The sequence below is a fragment of the Sus scrofa genome, chromosome 6 (assembly GCF_054392235.1).
Source record: "Sus scrofa isolate SSC_HxYL_T2T_F1_AM1 chromosome 6, Sscrofa_HxYL_maternal_Yorkshire_Landrace_v2.0, whole genome shotgun sequence".
Lineage (NCBI taxonomy): Eukaryota > Metazoa > Chordata > Mammalia > Artiodactyla > Suidae > Sus > Sus scrofa.
The window spans coordinates 84,525,857-84,543,928 of record NC_139388.1 but is presented as its reverse complement, the minus strand read 5'-3'; the positions used below and the strand labels follow the sequence as shown (position 1 = coordinate 84,543,928).

Below are 18,072 nucleotides of genomic sequence, written 5' to 3'. Positions count from 1 at the left end.
TAAGGACCTACCTGATATTAAAGAGTTTGTAAGCTACCTGCCAAACTTAGGGGAGAAGGCACAAACCTGAATGTAAAGAGGGGGAAAAAATCATCTCAAACTGAATTCCAGAAAAGTAATAAAGTACATTTTATCTTTATCCCAAAATTTGTTAGAAACTGATGTGAATAAAAGCCAAGTTCCCACTCCTAAATATCTAAAAAGTAAGAGGCGGAGGGAAAATAACAACCCCCAGGCTGGCTTGTGAAGGGTTTTTTGTTTGTTTAATACATCTGAAAAGAATGCATATACAAAGAATTCAGACATGAGAAAAGCATTGGTTCAACACTAATGAAATCTACAAGAATTAGGATTTGGGGAAGGTGGGGAAGATAACCTAACATTTTTAAAAATTGGAAACTGCAACCAAAATAAGCTGATAAAATCCCTATTAACACTTACGAAGAGTCTGCATAAGACTCTCCCCAGGAGTTTTATTAAACTAGAGAGCCTCAACTGGCTGCTCTAGGGTTCCTCATATGCAAAACAGAAATAAGGGGATTCCCCTGACTGGTCCCCATGTTGTTAAATGTTCTCCCCACCCCCACCCCACCCCCAGCTTCTTAATGAAGCAGGTCTCCATCCTCATAACTTGGAAGAGGATGTGAATCATCCGTAGACATCTGTCTTCTAGCACCACCCCTCGGATTTCCTCTATATACCAGGTCTTCAGCTGTGTTCTAGGAACACCAGATCTCACACTATTAAGCTGCACGTCTATGCTAAGCATATTAAGACAATGACTGACAGGGAAAAAAAAAATGTTTTTTAATTACGTACTCAATCCATTTGGTGTATTTCAAAAGGTGCAATACTTTTCTTCATTTATCAGTGAAAGAAGTTAGAAATTAACTTCAAAAAAAATTAGCAAATGGCAAACAAATTTCCTTGAAAGTCACAGTCACATATATAGTGCATCCTAGAAAAGAGGAGGGGCAAGACAGGTTCCACCCACTTTCATGAGTTTCATCAAATACTGGACCTACTCAAGGGTGGAGAGAAAAGGCAACTTTCAAAAAGGAGTATATTATTAAATGAGGCGTTTACTATACTCCTTCCTAAGAGCACCAGATGGGGAACATGTTTTCTAAACTAGATCTAGGAAGTGGAATGTGGAATCAACCTGTCCTCCTCAAGGGCTGTCCAATGGTTAATGAATTAAAAAAACATGACTAAATAAAAACAAACCCCCCCACACACACTGCCCCGCCCAAAAAAACAAACAAAAAAGGGGAGAGGGGGGAAAAAAAAACCTAGATATCCCAGATTACTCTCCAGAGTGGAACCCGGGAACAGCTTCAACCACCCCAATTAGTCTGTTACAGAGTCATCACAAGCATGCCTTGCTTTTAAACAAAACAAAATAATTTTTTTGAAACGACAAAACAAAAACTAGTACTGATCACTTTTCTGACAATACACAATTACTTGAAATTAACTAGTACTGAGGGGGGAAGGGGGCCATACCTATGGGCCTTGTCTCACACGAGTGCATGTGGGTAGGTGCAGGGCATTTGTCATTATTGCAAAAACGAATTTTAATTTTTAATCTTTAGTTTGATTTAAACATTGCTTTTAGTATGATGCCGACACCAGCTGTGCAGAAAGGGCTCTGGAGAGACGTTCATAGCAGCACACACCTGCGGCTCTTCTTCGGTTCTGGAGGCTCCAGGGCAGCCAATATTGCTTCGTCAAATACATTCTTTAGGCCTTTCTGAAAAGGGGTAGAAAGAAAAAAATGGCCAGTCTGATATTCTGTATAATAAAGTTGAAGATCAAATTTAAACCATTCAAACCCCCAGGAGTTGGCAAAGAATGAAACATTAAAAACAACCCTGAATCTCAACACAATCATCTCACTTCCCCAAGTTTTGTCCAGGAAGGGCACTGGAAGGATCCAACAATTCAGGAGCAGAGGAGCAGATGTTCATGAGTGAGACAGTGGTCCTTTGAGAAAGCTTTTTGCAGACCAATGTATGTCACAAGAAGCAAACAAGCACATGTATCATTTGCTCATTCAACATGAGTTTTGTAATGTGCTGCTGAAACACTTTACATAAAAACAAATAAGCAGCTCTGCATTCAAATGAAACAGCTGGATATGGAACAGGACCAAGAGGTCAGACACCGGGCAGTGGCATCCTTATTATACAGAAGGCGCAGGCAAAGATGGAGAGAGCAATTACAGTGGCTGCATGAAAAATATTCACTCTGAACTCCTTTTATCCCACCAATTAGACAGAGCCAAGGGGATTCAAGGAAGCAGAAATGAGGGCACCTGATACATACATAAAACCAGAGCCAGTCAGTGCAACAGGAATAAAGCTTCATCAGGCATTTATACAAACAATTGTATATTTTTAATTTCAAAATTTGAAGGTAACCACAATTGTATGTTTCCCTCACAACAATAAATCAGAAGCAGGAAAATATAAAGATGGCAGCTTTACATCTCAACATTAACAAACCTTAAGTCAACCGTTAAAATGGATGCTATTCTTAAAAGATAATGTAACAAATGATCTCAAAAAGCAGTAGCAGGTACATCAATATCTTTCCCACCCCAGACTGACAAATACTCCACTACAGCACAGACAGCCAAAGCAATAGCAACACAAAGTTTCACTGCACAAAGGAAAACCAGAAAAGAATCCTCCCTTCCCCATTACACTCTACTAGTAGGTCACCCCTTTTCCATAAATTTTGTCATGCAATTACAATTAACAATTGATCGTAAGAGTAAAAGGTTGTTTGTGTTATTTTCGCCATCTAGAACTATGATCTAGAAGTGTTAAAACTCTTATTTTCTCCAAGAGGACATTCTTAATGCCAGACCAAGTTCCCTTTTGCAATAGTAATCCAAACCAAAAAGCTCTGAGCATCAGGCAACTCAAGCAGCAGAAAATTAAACAAGTCCAACTTGACTACTGATCACAAAAAATATTCTATAAGATATAGCATTCTTGATCAAAAACTAATACAGACGTTGCTCTAAGGTGGTGAGTAAAAAGACGCAGAGGCTTTCAAACAGGATGGTTTTATTCCTTTGTTTTTAAACGATCTTTCTACAGTAGTGGGACAGGAAGCAGCAGCAAAGAGGGGAAGGAGAAAACAGTTTAGAATATACAGCACTTCCTTTTGGGTTGAGTTTCCGGAGGCTCGAGGGCAGCTAGGATAGCCTCATCAAACACATTCTTCAGACCTCTCTACAAGACAGAGGGGAGGAGAGAGAATAGCAGCCAGGTTAGAGGGTTAGAAAGACCAGCAGATACAACAGCAGTCCGGATTAAATGGGCTGAATTCACAGAAGCAATGCGCCTTAAGAAAAATAACTGCCAGAAAGGTAGATTTTAAGCTCATTATCAGGAGAGTAAACAAACTTCTTACCTTAAAAAAGGTTAACCAAGCAAGAAAGCAATGTTTATGAAAGGGCCATATGTTGACTTCTATAACAATCACACTTTGAAATCTAATATTACAACATTTTAATGAAAATAATGCCAGGACAGAAAAATGGACATGTAAATACGAGATACATGCATTGAATAATTAGCCCTTGTAGAATTCCCTAGTATTTCTAATGATAAGAATGGCATGTACATTTTAGAAGTAAATTCATTACTATTTCAGGCTTCTGTGAATTCACCCCCTGAATAACTGAAGGACACAAATAGCAGAGACTAACAGGCATGCTACATGTTTCTAGATTCAATGACATATCTGAATGGGAGATTAATCAGGACTTCAGAGTAAACCAGGTTCCCAGAACAAAAGGTTCAGACATTTAGGAAAAAGTGTTAATTGTTCAGCAGTACCAACTGGAAGAAGTTTAAAGAACAGATTCTAGAAACAGCATACACTTCAGTTATTCAGTAATGTTATTAGAGCAAGTAACCACCACCCAATAGGAAAACAAAGAATGGGATCCTAGAATGAGTTTTAGCAAGCAATCCAATGCTTTTAGATGTCTGCATGGGTATCAGAGCGTAAAGCATGGAGTGAAAACAAAGAATATTATCAGACCTATAGGGATTAAGATGCAGAAATACACTTACACCTCAGCCAGAACTCCAGCGGGACAGGGTGACTCAGTACTGGTACCAGGTCTATAGCCTCACCTAAACTCACCTAAATCTGAAGCCATAGATTTACCACCCAAAGAAATTTTGCATGTTCTTTAGGTCAGTTGGATCCCAAGTAAAAATTTCCCCCAAAGTCCCAGAACACAGTTCTAATAACAAGTGCCAGCCCCAGACTACCCCAGGTGTCCCCACCCTGTCCATCCCCACCACAGTACCTTGGAGGACTGGTACCCACACATTCCATTAGGTACAAAACAAATGAGAAATAACAATAAGCACTTAAAAAGAAGCAAAGAAGTTAAAAAGTTTTCTTCTTTCTGTGTCTATTTTACAAAGTAGAAATGCTAAATAAAAGTTAAAATTCCCCCAAATTCTCTCTACACATCTAGGAGCAAACTCTGGTTGTCAAACATAAAAGGAAGGAGGGAAGATGGAAAGACATAAATTATATGCAGGGAAAAAAGACAAGGACAACAACTGGAAACTAGGGTATCCCTAATAAACAGAAAATCCTTTCTTGCTTACTGACAAAAGATCAACTAATTGCCTACAAGACAAAACTAATCTTTGCTTTAATCACACTATCTGATTATATAAAGAATTCACTTTTAGAGGAACCAACAAACAGAATCTGGAGTCCTAAAAAGTTCTAGCTCCCAAACAGCACCAGAGACCCCATTTGCTATCTTCTCTTTTGATTTCTCCAAATTCAAAATCTGGTAAGAAAAATGCAGTTGCTAAGATCTTTTCAAATTTCTATTCTCTGGCAAAGTGCTGTACTATATAAACCTGTTCATACTGTAAAAAACTTTATATGAAAACATCCAATTCTCTAAAATAAGCTTCACTAGTGACCTACAAATGGGTCCACATGGCCTACTTGCCTCCATTTCCCCCCAAAGCAACCCGTATTTAGAGGACAGGGATATTCAACAATTATCCGACCAAAGTGTTCCACATATATCTTCTTCAATACACACACACACACACTTTCCTGGGTATGGTATCAAAACACAGAAGCATCAGGCATTTAAAAAAAATTTCAGTGCTATGTGAAAAGATGTAAAATCTTCTCAACTTTTAAATATCTGCTTTTACAACAGAACTAAACTGCTAGGGAACTAAACTGCTAGTTTGGGAAAACGAAATTAGCTTTAAAGTCATCCTGTGAAATAGCCAGCTAAGAATAAAAGTTTTATTTTTACATATCCCAACCCAGGCCTAAATTGGAGATTACTAAATTATGTGTAGGCCCTACATACTAAATATCTAGTACATGTATAATACGTAACTATATATGCCATTTACTTCAATATATATAAAGCCAAGAATCCAATAGTGGCTTTTCTTAACTTAATAAAAAATAAAAGTTACCTAAAAAAGTAGCATGAGAAATATAAATAGATTTGATGTAATTACAAGAAATTTCTACTTTTCAACCCTGCTTATTTTATTGATTTATTTATTTTTGGCCCAACCCGCAGCACGCAGAAGTTCCAGGGCCTGGGATTGAATCTGCATCACGGCAGCGACCCAAGCCACAGCAGTGACAACGCCAGAACCTTATCCACTGAGCTACCAAGCCCTGCCTTATTTTAATTCAGCTCAGCTGCTCACTGTTCAAATGTCAAGGCATCAATGCCAGTAGAATAAAAGAGTTCGCTGCTAATTGTTTCCATAACTCTTTCCTTTACCCCCAGAACTGTGCTCAGAGGGGAGAACTAGTTAGTGACACCATAAAGGAAGAAAAGATGAAACCACATTAACAAGGACATAACAACTCTCACTCTAAACACTATAACACTGATCCCTGTCCTCGGGATCTGAGGTTTCCCGTCAAACTATAAAAAGAGTTCAAATTAAATCCTTCAGAAAGGGACAGAAGAGAGGACCACATAAGGAAAGAATGCCTTCAAAAACATAATAGAAACCCTATATAAAAAGTCATGCTTGAGAAATGGCCAAGGCAGCTTTCTCTGACATCAAAGTCTCAATTATTGTGACTAATTCTCCATCCCAGGTGAATTACCCCAGAAACAATACAGCATCAATTGTCCTTACTGATAAGAAAAGATTAGATATATTTAGATGACCATTTCAGTCTGAGGGAAGGAGGGGAATCATTCACATACTCTCATAAATTTGTGCTAATATGGGAAAAAAAGAATGGATATACTTATATGTATAACTGACTGATTTAGCTGTACACCTGAAATTTTTTTTTAAACAACCTCTAACCACCACAAATGATTCAGTACAACGTGGGAGCTGGCCAACACGAGAGCTTTACTTAGAAACTACTACTTTTCTCCATAAACACAGAGACCTCTAACAAAGGAATATACACTATGAAACTGGTTATAATCTCAGCTTTCTTGAGCACTGCAGACCACTGTGAGAAACACTTGAATCCTAATGCTAAGAAACACTCAACTATAAATAAACATGGAGCTCCACACAGTCCTCACCTGTGTGAGTGCAGAACACTCCACATACTTGACAGCCTTCAGGTCACGGGCCAGCTTTTCAGCAGTCTCTGGAGTGATAGGCTTCTGTTTATTCTTGGCAAGTTTCTCAATAGTAGAGGGGTCATCTCTGAGATCAATTTGGGTCCCAACGAGCAAGAAAGGAGTCTTTGGACAGTGGTGAGTTATCTCAGGCACCCACTAGAGAAAACATATTTTTTAAAACACATTTGCATTAATCCACAAGCCCCCAAAGCTATTTAACAACAAGTCAACAGAAGTTCTATGACAATCCTTTTTTTCAGGGCAAGAATACTTGACCAACTCACCTTTTCTTTCACATTTTCAAACGAGGATGGAGAGACCACTGAAAAACAGACTAGAAATACATCTGTTTGTGGATAACTCAGCGGTCGTAATCTGTCATAATCCTCTTGCCCTAAGGAGTGAAAAATTGAAGAAATCAGCAACTGAATTTTGGTGCCCTCACAACATTAAACTCACAAGTCAGTCAACAGATTAAGCATGCAGCTAATAGCACACATCATTAATGAGAAAGCAACTTATCTAATAAAATATTTGGTTTTGTAACAGAATATGTGAACAGTACTTTCACTCAGCTAACTTTATTTAATATTTCAGGCCCTTAGAACAGCAATGAATTTATTATATATTCATTATTTGCCTTATTACCAGTTTCTTTTGTTTTTTAGGGCCCCTGGGCTAAGGGTCAATTGAAGCTGCAGCTGCCAGCCTAGGCCACAGCCACAGCCACACCAGATCCAAGCCACATCTGCAAACTACAATGCAATTTGTGGCAATGCCAGATCCCTAACCCACTGAGTGAGGCTAGGGATCAAACCTGTATCCTCAAGGATACTAGTCAGGTTCTTACCCCTCTGAGCCACAACAGGAACTCTGCCTTACCACCAATTTGTAGTTTTCAATCTTTGTGTCCATTAGCAACACAACAATAATGTAACCAAAACAATAAGCTGTTACTACAGAAATGATTAAAAATCAAATCCAAACACAGACATTCTTATTATAAAATGGTAATCAACTTCAGGAAATTTAGCATTGATATCATACTCCAACATCTGCATTCCAGTTTTGTTGACTGATTCAAGTACAGTTTTTCCTGCTTTTAAATATGGGACCATGTATTGGATTTAACTGTCATCTCTTTTTTTTTTTTTTTTTTTTTTTGCTTTTTTTTGCTTTTTAGGGCCACACTCCTGACATATGGAGGGAGGTTCCCAGGCTAGGTGTCGAACTGCAGCTATAGCTGCCGGCCTATACCACAGCCATAGCCACACAGGATCTGAGCCGCATCTGCAACCTACACTACAGCTCTCAGCAATGCTAGATCCTTAACCTACTGATCAAGGCCAGGGATCAAACCTGCAACCTCATGATTCCTAGTCGGACTCATTTCCGCTGCCCCACAATGGGAACTACTAATTGTCACCTCTTGTAGTCTCTTGTATTTTTTTTTTTTTTTTTTTTTTGGTCTTTTGGCACAGTGAATTAAGAATCTGAACTGCAGGAGTTCCCATCATGACTCCAGCATTGCCTTAAGCTGTGGTACAGGTTGCAGACACGGCTCAGATCCTACGTTACTGTGGCTGTGGCGTAGGCCTGCAGCTACAACTCAGATTCGTTCCCTAGCCTGGGAATCTCCATATGCCGTGGATATGGCCCTAAAAAAAAAAAAAACAAAAAAAACAAATATATATATATACAGCAAATAAGGTAAAATGTTAACAACTGGTAAATCTGGTTAAAGGGTGCACATGGGCTCCTAGTAGTACTTTTGCAACTATTCTGCAGACTCGAAATTATTTCCAGATATGTTTAAAAATATCCATACACATTTCCAAAACTGTGAAGGGAAGTCAGGAGTCACAGAGGAAAGATTTAATCCAATTTCAAAACTGAGCTATGTATTAAGAGAATAATTACATACTTAATGACACTGAACTATACACTTAAAAATGGTTAAAATGGTACTTTTTTTTTTTGTCTTTTTAGGGCCACACCAGCAGCATATAGAGGTTCCTAGGCTAGGGGTTGAATCGGAGCTGTAGCCGCCAGCCTATACCACAGCCACAGCAACACAGGACCCGAGCCTCATCTGTGACCTACACCACAGCTCACGGCAACGCTGGATCTTTAACCCACTGAGCGAGGGCAGAGATCGAACATGCATCCTCGTGGATGCTAGTCAGATTTGTTTCCGCTGAGCTACGAGTGGAACTCCTAAAATGGTACATTTTATGCTATATATTTTTTACTACGATAAGAAAAAATTTGAAGGGGGGGGAGGAAAATTGAGTATTTTGTATGCCGGTAAATTTTTCTGCCAATGTTGAGAAAGAATACAAGAATTTAGGCTAGCTATCGAAACATGATAATTAAAGATGTTACCATTATTTATATGTTGCCATTACTGCCACTTAAACAATACACTGTAAGTAGAAATAAGGGTACTGTCAGGATAATACTCTACAAAAAATGAAGAGATTAAAAGACAAGTTAAAACAAAGGACGTTAACAAAACAATAAAACCGCTATCATACCACTAGCATTTATTGAATACTTTAGCAATATGCTAGGGTTAGAATCAAAGGAATTCAAAGGTATGCACTAAGATGCATAACTTTCACTTTTAAATTATAATGAATGTACAATATAGACAAAGAAGTGATTTTAAAAAGAAATAATGGGCTAAAGGAAAACAAAATCAGCCAAATCCTAACAATTCTCTCAATCCATACTGCCTGAGCTCTAACACCAGCTTGAGCTTTGAAGCATCAGTCAAAATTCCAATAAAATAACAAAACAAAAAATAAATTAAAAAAATAAGACAACAAAACAGTTAACCAAGCCATGTAAAAAGCACAGACCCTTCACATACCTTTTCTTAGCCCTAGTCCCTATTCAAATGGAATATATTTCACTAAAAATAACCCTGGCATAGACTAGAAAAGGCTTCATTTTTAGTCATTCAGGCCCTGCATCAAAAACAGATCCAAGTATGTATGTATTCCTGAGCACCACAAGGGGCATCTAAATGGAGGCCCAATGTTTTAAATGTGAACAGCCTTCTTTCTATTTATATCAATTGTTACAGAAAACAAATATAGCTACTCTTTTTTAATACTAGATCTAAAGCAGTATTGGTCTGTCCATTTACTTGGAATGAACAAGCCCTCAAAGCTATAAAATCTTTCTTTCCCTTTCACAGGGAGATTAAAAAAAAGAAGAAGTAAAATTGTTCAATAAATAAAAAGTAGGCTACCTCACATCTCCATCTGTTACAAGTGCTACATTTAAAGGAAAGAGAATGAGTATGATACCTTAGATGAGCAAGGTCCTTCAAAATCCAAGCATAATATATTCAGGTAAAATTTAAGCTCCAAGTATGTCACAGATAGTCATTATTCACTCAAGACAGAGGCAGCACTATCACTTAGCATCCTTTAAGGTACACAACAGGATCAAAAAAACTTCACTCTATATGTGTGAGACAGGTTTTGACCACAGGTCTTAAACTATATCTACTCTAAGAGTACACCAGAGCACCACTTAACCTGCCAAAAAACAAGGTTCTATCTCATGGGTTGCTGGTTCTTGTCCTTGATAACGACCTCAAATGAAAGAGCTCAAACTCAAGCTAGAACTGAGGACTCTGGTCCACATGAAAAATATGAAACAATATTGTGGTATGAAAAATAAGGATATTGCCAAAAAGCAACATCCTTTTTTTTTTTCCAGTCTTTTTGCCTTTTCTAGGGCCGCTCCCGCAGCATATAGAAGTTCCCAGGCTAGGGGTCCACCGGCCTACACCAGAGCCACAGCAGCGTGGGATCTGAGCCGCATCTGTGACCTACACCACAGCTCACAGCAACGCCGGATCCTTAACCCACTGAGCAAGGCCAGGGATCGAACCCACAACCTCATGGTTCCTAGTTGGATTCGTTAACCACTGCGCCACGACAGAAACTCCAAAAGCAACATTCTTAGAGAATTAAAGTAGGACATCATAAATAAGAAGAAAACAAATTAAACATTTCATAGAATTTACCACTGCAAATTAAAACCTAAACATTTTTTTCAATAACCAAGTACTCAAAATTTAAGGGCACTTAGTGATCTCTGCTTCATTTGTGCCATGAAGCTTACTCCTAAATAATTTCATAATACCTTTTATATCATGAAAAGAAAAAAGGAAAAAAGCTGAAAGTAAATGGGGGACACTTTGGAACCTGATATTCCTATTATTTTATGCATTAACATCTGTAAAAATCTAGACTATTGCATGTTAATGCAGAATTTACTGAAGACTCAAATCTTGGTCAAAATGCCTTTGGACCAAGGCGACTACAAATATCTGTATGGATAGCACTGTCATTCATTCCTGTTAATGTAATCAATCGATAACTGTAGAAGACTGCCAGATATGAGAAAACACCTCAATGAAAGGAGTTTTTTAAAAACAAAACAGAATAAGCTAAACTGGGTCATAGTGCACCACTATGACTTGTTCTGCATATTACTCATCTGCTAAGGAAGAGAATATTAGCTGTGCACAGAACACTTCCCAGTCACTGTGCTGGTTTTTTTAAAAAGACAATAAAGTGTATTACACAGCTCCTGAGTTTTTACATATGTGAACACTTTGTTAAACTGACTATCACTGAATCTTCACAGCATCTCTAAGAGGACAGGTTTTTTGTTTTTTGGGTTTTTTGGAGAGGAGAGTATTTTAAACACTTTACACACCTAGGTAATTAAGCTCCACACAGTTAAGTGACTTGCCAGCTATTTAATCACTGTAATCAGTCGAGAGAAAGGCTGGACTTTAATGCTAGATAGACCAGTTAGCTAGATAGCTGGCAAGTCAAATATGCAAATCCTAAATCTACTCATGAGGAAATGGACAAACTCAAACTGACACATATTTTATAAAATAAGTGGTCTGTTTCCTTTTAAAAATGCCAGTGTGGGCGTTCCCACCGTGGCTCAGCAGAAAGGAATATGACTAGCATCCACGAGGGTTCGATCCCTGGCCTTGCTCAGTGGGTTAAGGGTCCAGCATTGCCATGAGCTGTGGTGTAGGTCACAGACACAGTTCAGATTCAGTGTTGCTGTGGCTATGGTGTAAGTCAGCAGCTATAGCTCTGCTTCGACCCCTAGCTGGGAATCTCTACATGCTTTGGGTGCGGCCCTAAAAAGACAAAAAAGTAAATAAATAAAATAAAAATGCCAATGACATGAAGGGCTAAGTAATGGACACTAACCAAAGAGAGTGACAACCACATGCAATGTGTGATCATAGCTCAGAACCTATACAAGAAAAATTACTAAAAGGGACAATATTAAGACAACTGACAAATTAGGAAGTTGATTATAGATTAAAATTTTAAATGTTGGAATCCCCTAGTGGCCTAGCAGTTAAGGATCTGGTGTTGCCACTGCTGTAGCTCAAGTCTGAGAACTTCTGAATGCTGCAGGTGCAAGTGAAAAAAAAAAATTTTTTTTTAATAAAAAGCAAAAAATTAAAATGTTATATGTAATGTTAAATTCCCTAAATTTGATAAGAGCACTATAAGAGAATATCCTTGCTCTTAAAAAACAGACACTAGGTGTTCCCACCACGGTACAGTGGGTTAAGAATATGACTGCAGTGGCATGGGTCACTGCAGAGGCAAGAGTTCAATCCCTAGCCTGGTGCAGCAGGTTAAAAGATCTGGCGATGCCATAGCTGTCGCTCAAATTTAATCTCTGGCCTGGGAACTTCCATACGCTGCAGGGGCAACCATGAAAACAAAGAAAAAAAAGAAATATACACTGAAACATTAAAAAAACAAAAGGGCATGGTGCATGCAACCTACTCTCAAATTGCTTAGAAATAAGAATAATATGGGGAGTTCCCATCGTGGCGCAGTGGTTAACAAATCCGACTAGGAACCATGAGGTTGCGGGTTCGATCCCTGCCCTTGCTCAGTGGGTTAACGATCCGGCGTTGCCGTGAGCTGTGGTGTAGGTTGCAGACGCGGCTCGGATCCCGCGTTGCTGTGGCTCTGGCGTAGGCCGGTGGCTACAGCTCCGATTCAACCCCTAGCCTGGGAACCTCCATATGCCGCGGGAGCGGCCCAAGAAATAGCAACAATGACAACAACAACAACAGCAACAAAGACAAAAGACAAAAAAAAAAAAAAAAGAATAATATGCACATAGAGCCAGAGAATGTCACAAAAAGTTTAGAACCGGTGAATTTGGTAAGGAATTCTTTGTACTAGCAACTTCTCTTTAAGTCTGAAATTAAATCAAGATTAAAAGTGACAAAAAAGAATATGTGTCAAAATATTAAAATGTTTCTGGGAGTTACCATTGTGACTCAGTGGTTAACGAATCCAACTAGGAACCATAAGGTTGCGGGTTCGATCCCTGGCCTCGCTCAGTGGGTTAAGGATCCAGCGTTGCCGTGAGCTGTGATGTAGGTCACAGATGCAGCTAGGATCCCACGCTGCTGTTGCTGTGGCGTAGACCAGCGGCTATAGCTCCGATTAGACCCCTAGCCTGGGAACCTCCATATGCCGCGGGTTCGGCCCTAGAAAAGATCAAAAAAAAAAAGACAGTTTCTACAGAGAAATCATGATATGAAGAAAAACCACAAATGGACCCCATATTAACAAAAGTTAAACAAACTGTGCTGTGATCTCCACACAACAGACTACTGTATAACCACGAATAAGACTATGACACATAAGTACAACACTGAGATATCACCATGTTTTTCTTTTAAGAGATAAAAGCACATACAGGGCAGGGAGAAATAACATCTTTTTTTCCCATGTATAAATACAATGAATATTTAGGAACAGCTCTCTTTAGGACATACACTAAGATGTGACTGTCTCTGGATAGAGATGCTTTTTCATTTTCTCCTTTTGATTATCTACATTTTGATTTTTCTATAATAAGCAAAACCTGTATCTTTAATAAAGAATAACATTTAAAATTTTGATATAAAAAGGAACTGGTGGTAGAATTATTCCATATGAAAAAGAGCCTATCATAACCACCTTAAGTGAAAAAAGCTAAATATAGACCTATATACACAAAAGTAAAACATATGCAGAAGAACAAAGTAACTGTAGAAATCCATTAGCAAGAACTTAGTTTTGTGACCACAGAGGCAAAAATAAAGTTTTGAGACAAAAGGAGTCCTAATCCTGGTATTAATTGATATTATTTAAATACATCTATAAAAGTTACAGTTAAAGAAAGGAATACTTACTACAAAAAGAATTCAAAACAAAGTAACACAGTCAATAGGTTAAAAGCAACCAAATAATCAAAGAACGTCAGAGGCCATCTCAGTGGAGATGGAAGCTTTAGCGGAAAGAAAACTGAGTAACGGCATGACTTAGACCAGGATTCTTAAGATTAAGGCCTTTGGAGAAGGGTATGGAGTCTCCCTTGAGTGTATCAAAGACAGGAGATTCAGTCTGGATGCCTACAACCCCAGGTCTCCAGTGCCTGTCAAGAAAGGTCTCTCAGAGTTCCTGACGTGGCTCAACAGAAACAAACCTGATTAGCATCCATGAAGACACAGGTTTGGTCCCTGGCCTCACTCAGTGGGTTAAGGATCTGGTGTTGCCATGAGCAGTAGTGTAGGTCACAGAGGCAGCTCAGATCTGCCGTTGCTGTGGCTGTGGAGTAGGCCAGCAGCTACAGCTCCAATTGGACCCCTAGCCTGGGAACCTCCACATGCCGCTGGTGCAGCCCTTAAAGGACAAAAAAAAAAAAAAATCTCTCCCTTATAGTGAACTTAACCAGTTGAGATGGAAACCCTCCAACTTGCCTCAATAGTAAAATAATTAATGTCTTTTATCCCCCAGAAAGATTCAGAATCTAATAGAGATCAAATAAATCAATTATTAAATTAAATATTATTACTGTTAATTTTCCATTACATTCAGGAATAACTTATTCTTAAATAAGTTATTATTTATTTAAAAGACACTACTGTCTTAGTGTCTATATTTAAAAACATTTGCCATATTAAAGAACATGATATATTAGTCTTCTGATTCCCATCTAAAATGTATAATTGAAAAAATTAAAATAAATAAAATGTGGGAATCCCCTTGTGGCACAGCGGGTTAAAGATCAGCATGGGTTCTATCCCTGGCCCAGGAACTTCCACATACCATGGATGTGGCCCAAAAAAAATAATAAAAATGAAACAAAATAAAACGTGTAACTGGATAACTGATCTTGAGGGTTTTTTTGGTTGGAAATGTTAAGAACTTTATGAAGGTTATAAATAATACCATTTAAGATGTATTAAAACAGGAGTTTTCGTAGTGGCTCAGCAGAAACAAATCCGACTAGGAACCATGAGGTTGCGGGTTCAATCCCTGGCCTTGCTCAGTGGATTTGGCATGCTCTGAGCTGTGGTGTAGGTCACAGATGTGGCTCAGATCTGGCGTTGCTGTAGCTGTGGCGTAGGCAAGCAGCTATAGCTCCAATTCAACCCCTAGGCTGGGAACCTCCATATGCCGTGGGTGCAGCCCTAAAAAAAAGCAAAAAAAAAAAAAAAAAAAAGATATATTAAAATACAGAAAATCCTAAATTATCAGGTTTATTAAAGTTACGTATATAAAAACTTGGGAATGTTTCATTTGTTAGGTCAGCAAAATGAACTACTTAAACTAGAAAACTGAATACTTTATGAATGCAGTCTGAAGAAATTTAACAGTTGTAAATGAGGTTAAGATTAAAGTCTTATCAACCCAAGTTAAACAAACCAATATTAATTCAAAGAACCCTTGGCCAACTTGAGAACAATTTGTTAAAACTAACTGTTTTAATGAAAATTTTAATAAGTTTTACAACTAAATTTAAAGGCTTACCCACTCCCAAACTATTACCGAAGAGAAATAAAATATGGCTATACAAAAACTGGTATACAAATGTTCCGAGCACCATTATCCATCTGAAACCCAAATAACCCTCAACTTGTAAATGGATAAACTGTGCTGTATTCACAGAATGGGGTACTACTCAGCAATAAAAAGACAAACTATTAATATACAACATCATAGATTAATCTTAAAAACAGTATGCTAAGTTAAAGAAGTCAAAAACAAAAGGCTATAGATTTTATGGTTCCATTAATATGAAATTCCAGAAAAGCAAAACCTTAGTGACAGAAAACAGATCTGTGGCTGCCTAGGGCCAGGTCAAGGGAAGAGACTGACTATAAAGGGCACAAAGAAACATTTCTTATTTTTTTGGCATGTGGAAGTTACCAGGCCAAGGTTCAAACCCATGCCACAGCAGCAACCCAAGCCACTACAGTGACAACACCAGCTCCTTAACCCACTAAACCGCAAGACAATTCCTTAAGGTGATGTATCTTATTAATGTCAGGTTACACAACTATATAGTTGACAAAAATAATCAAAATGAACACTTAAAATAAATGAATTCTATTTCATTATACTTCAATAAGGAATACTGATTAAAACTTAAAGGCTCATAAAAATATGCTTTGAAATTTGAAAAGAAAATTTTAAATTACTTTTCAACCCCAAGTAGCCATAAATTGTCTTCTCTCTGTTATACAGACTGCCTTCAAAAGCACAAAGAGGAGTTCCTGCCGTGGCGCAGTGGTTAACGAATCCGACTAGGAACCATGAGGTTGCAGGTTCGATCCCTGCTCTTGCTCAGTGGGTTAACGATCCGGTGTTGCCGTGAGCTGTGGTGTAGGCTGCAGACGCGGCTCGGATCCTGCGTTGCTGTGGCTCTGGCGTAGGCAGGCAGCTACAGCTCCGATTCAACCCCTAGCCTGGGAACCTCCATATGCCGCAGGAGCGGCCCAAGAAATGGCAAAAAGACAAAAAAAAAAAAAAAAAAAAAAAAAAGGCACAAAGAAAAATCCCTCACCTACCAAGAGATGTAGGTCATTATTTTTTTTGTCTATTTTCCAAGTTTATACTGTTTATACTATTTTTCAAATAATATACTTTTACTCTTATAATTTTTAATTCATAAAAATTTTAAAGGCTTAAAACACTATTAGAAAGCCACTGGTCTCAACTGTTTACTATTGTCTCTCCATTTTCTTTTTTTATTAAGTCTAGACAGTTCATCAAAGTGAGCAGTATAATGCACTCCCTAATAGCAAAATGTCATCTGGTAGACAGTGGGAGGGTAACTCATGAAAATCAAAAAGATTAGAATTCCTAAATACCAAAAGAATACCTCTCCAAATGTTTCCTATGACTAAGGTGATAATAACAGAAACAACAGAGAAAAGTGAGAAATGAAGATATGCAGCTACTGTTAAAACAAGGAGGACATGGAAGTTCCCCTGGTGGGGCAGCAGAAACAAATCCGACTAGTATCCATGAGGATCCAGGTTCAATCCCTGGCCTCACTCAGTGGACTGGGGATCCAGCGTTGCTGTAAGCTGTGGTATAGGTCGCAGATGTAGCTCGGATCCTACATTGCTGTGACTGTGGAATAGGCCGGCAGTGGCAGCTCCTATTCAACTCGTAGCCTGGGAACTTCCATATCCCACAGGTGTGGCCCTAAAAAGCAAAAGCAAAAAAAGGAAGAAATAACACTGAGAAATTGGGAATACTTATGGAAGAATGTAATTTGGTCCTCACATTCGAAAAGTTGACCACAAATGTCAATACTTTGAGATAGATACTGGTTTGCCCTCAAAATATTTTCAAATGTAGTATAAAATAACAAGCTATAGTATGATAAAATAAGCAGCTATATGTACATATAAGATATAGACCACATACGAAATTAAGTCTTCAAATATCAGAGTGATAGTACAGCCTGCCTAATGTACTCTGTTCTCACCCTACTCTATCTTCTTCCACACCATCCAGCCAGGGTACTCCAAATACCTATTTGCCCTTCCACGTTTGGGACTACCTCTTGGTCAAGCATCGGCCATCATAATATTCAATCTACCGACTATGAACAAAAGGCACGTGATCTGCTAATATCCTTGTTTTCCAAAATATCCAAAAAAAGACGCCAGCAAGTTACAGTTACAGACCAAAACATTATAAAAGGCATCGAGTTTTCACCTGCAGTATCAAAAAGTCCAAGAGTATATGGCTCTCCACCAATCATAACTGTGACTGCATAGTTGTCAAAAACCTAAAACACAAAAATATGACATCGTTAGTGTGCAAAGGGTATGGGCAAAATGGAATAGGACAACTGAAACTAAGACAATGTGCTCCTTCCTAAGATTCAATCTTCTCTTGGTCCATCTTTCTTGTATGATCAAACTTGCCAACTATAAATCCTTGCATGACCTAATGGTTCTTGGAAAAAGTGACAGGAGATATATTCTGTGATGTCTACTCTACCCCAGCAGCCTGGATAAAAAGCTACAGAAGAGTTAGAGGTGTCACAGGAGCAGAGTCCTTGGGCCA

The 18,072-nt window shown here is 38.4% G+C and overlaps 1 protein-coding gene across 5 annotated transcripts in view; it reads right to left on the bottom strand.

Annotated features, from left to right (window-relative positions):
• Positions 1 to 244: 244 nt before the first annotated feature.
• CDC42 (cell division cycle 42) overlaps positions 245 to 18,072 on the bottom strand; it is a 54,869-nt gene continuing 37,041 nt past the window's right edge. For 3 of the 5 annotated variants that reach the window (XM_005656039.4, XM_084958772.1, XM_084958773.1), the window contains exons 3-6: positions 17,719 to 17,791; positions 6,916 to 7,025; positions 6,590 to 6,787; positions 245 to 1,753 (exon numbers count right to left, since the gene is read on the bottom strand). In XM_005656039.4, the coding sequence (XP_005656096.1) occupies positions 1,664 to 1,753; positions 6,590 to 6,787; positions 6,916 to 7,025; positions 17,719 to 17,791 (471 nt within the window). In that variant the 3' untranslated portion in view covers positions 245 to 1,663. 5 annotated transcript variants of the gene reach the window in all.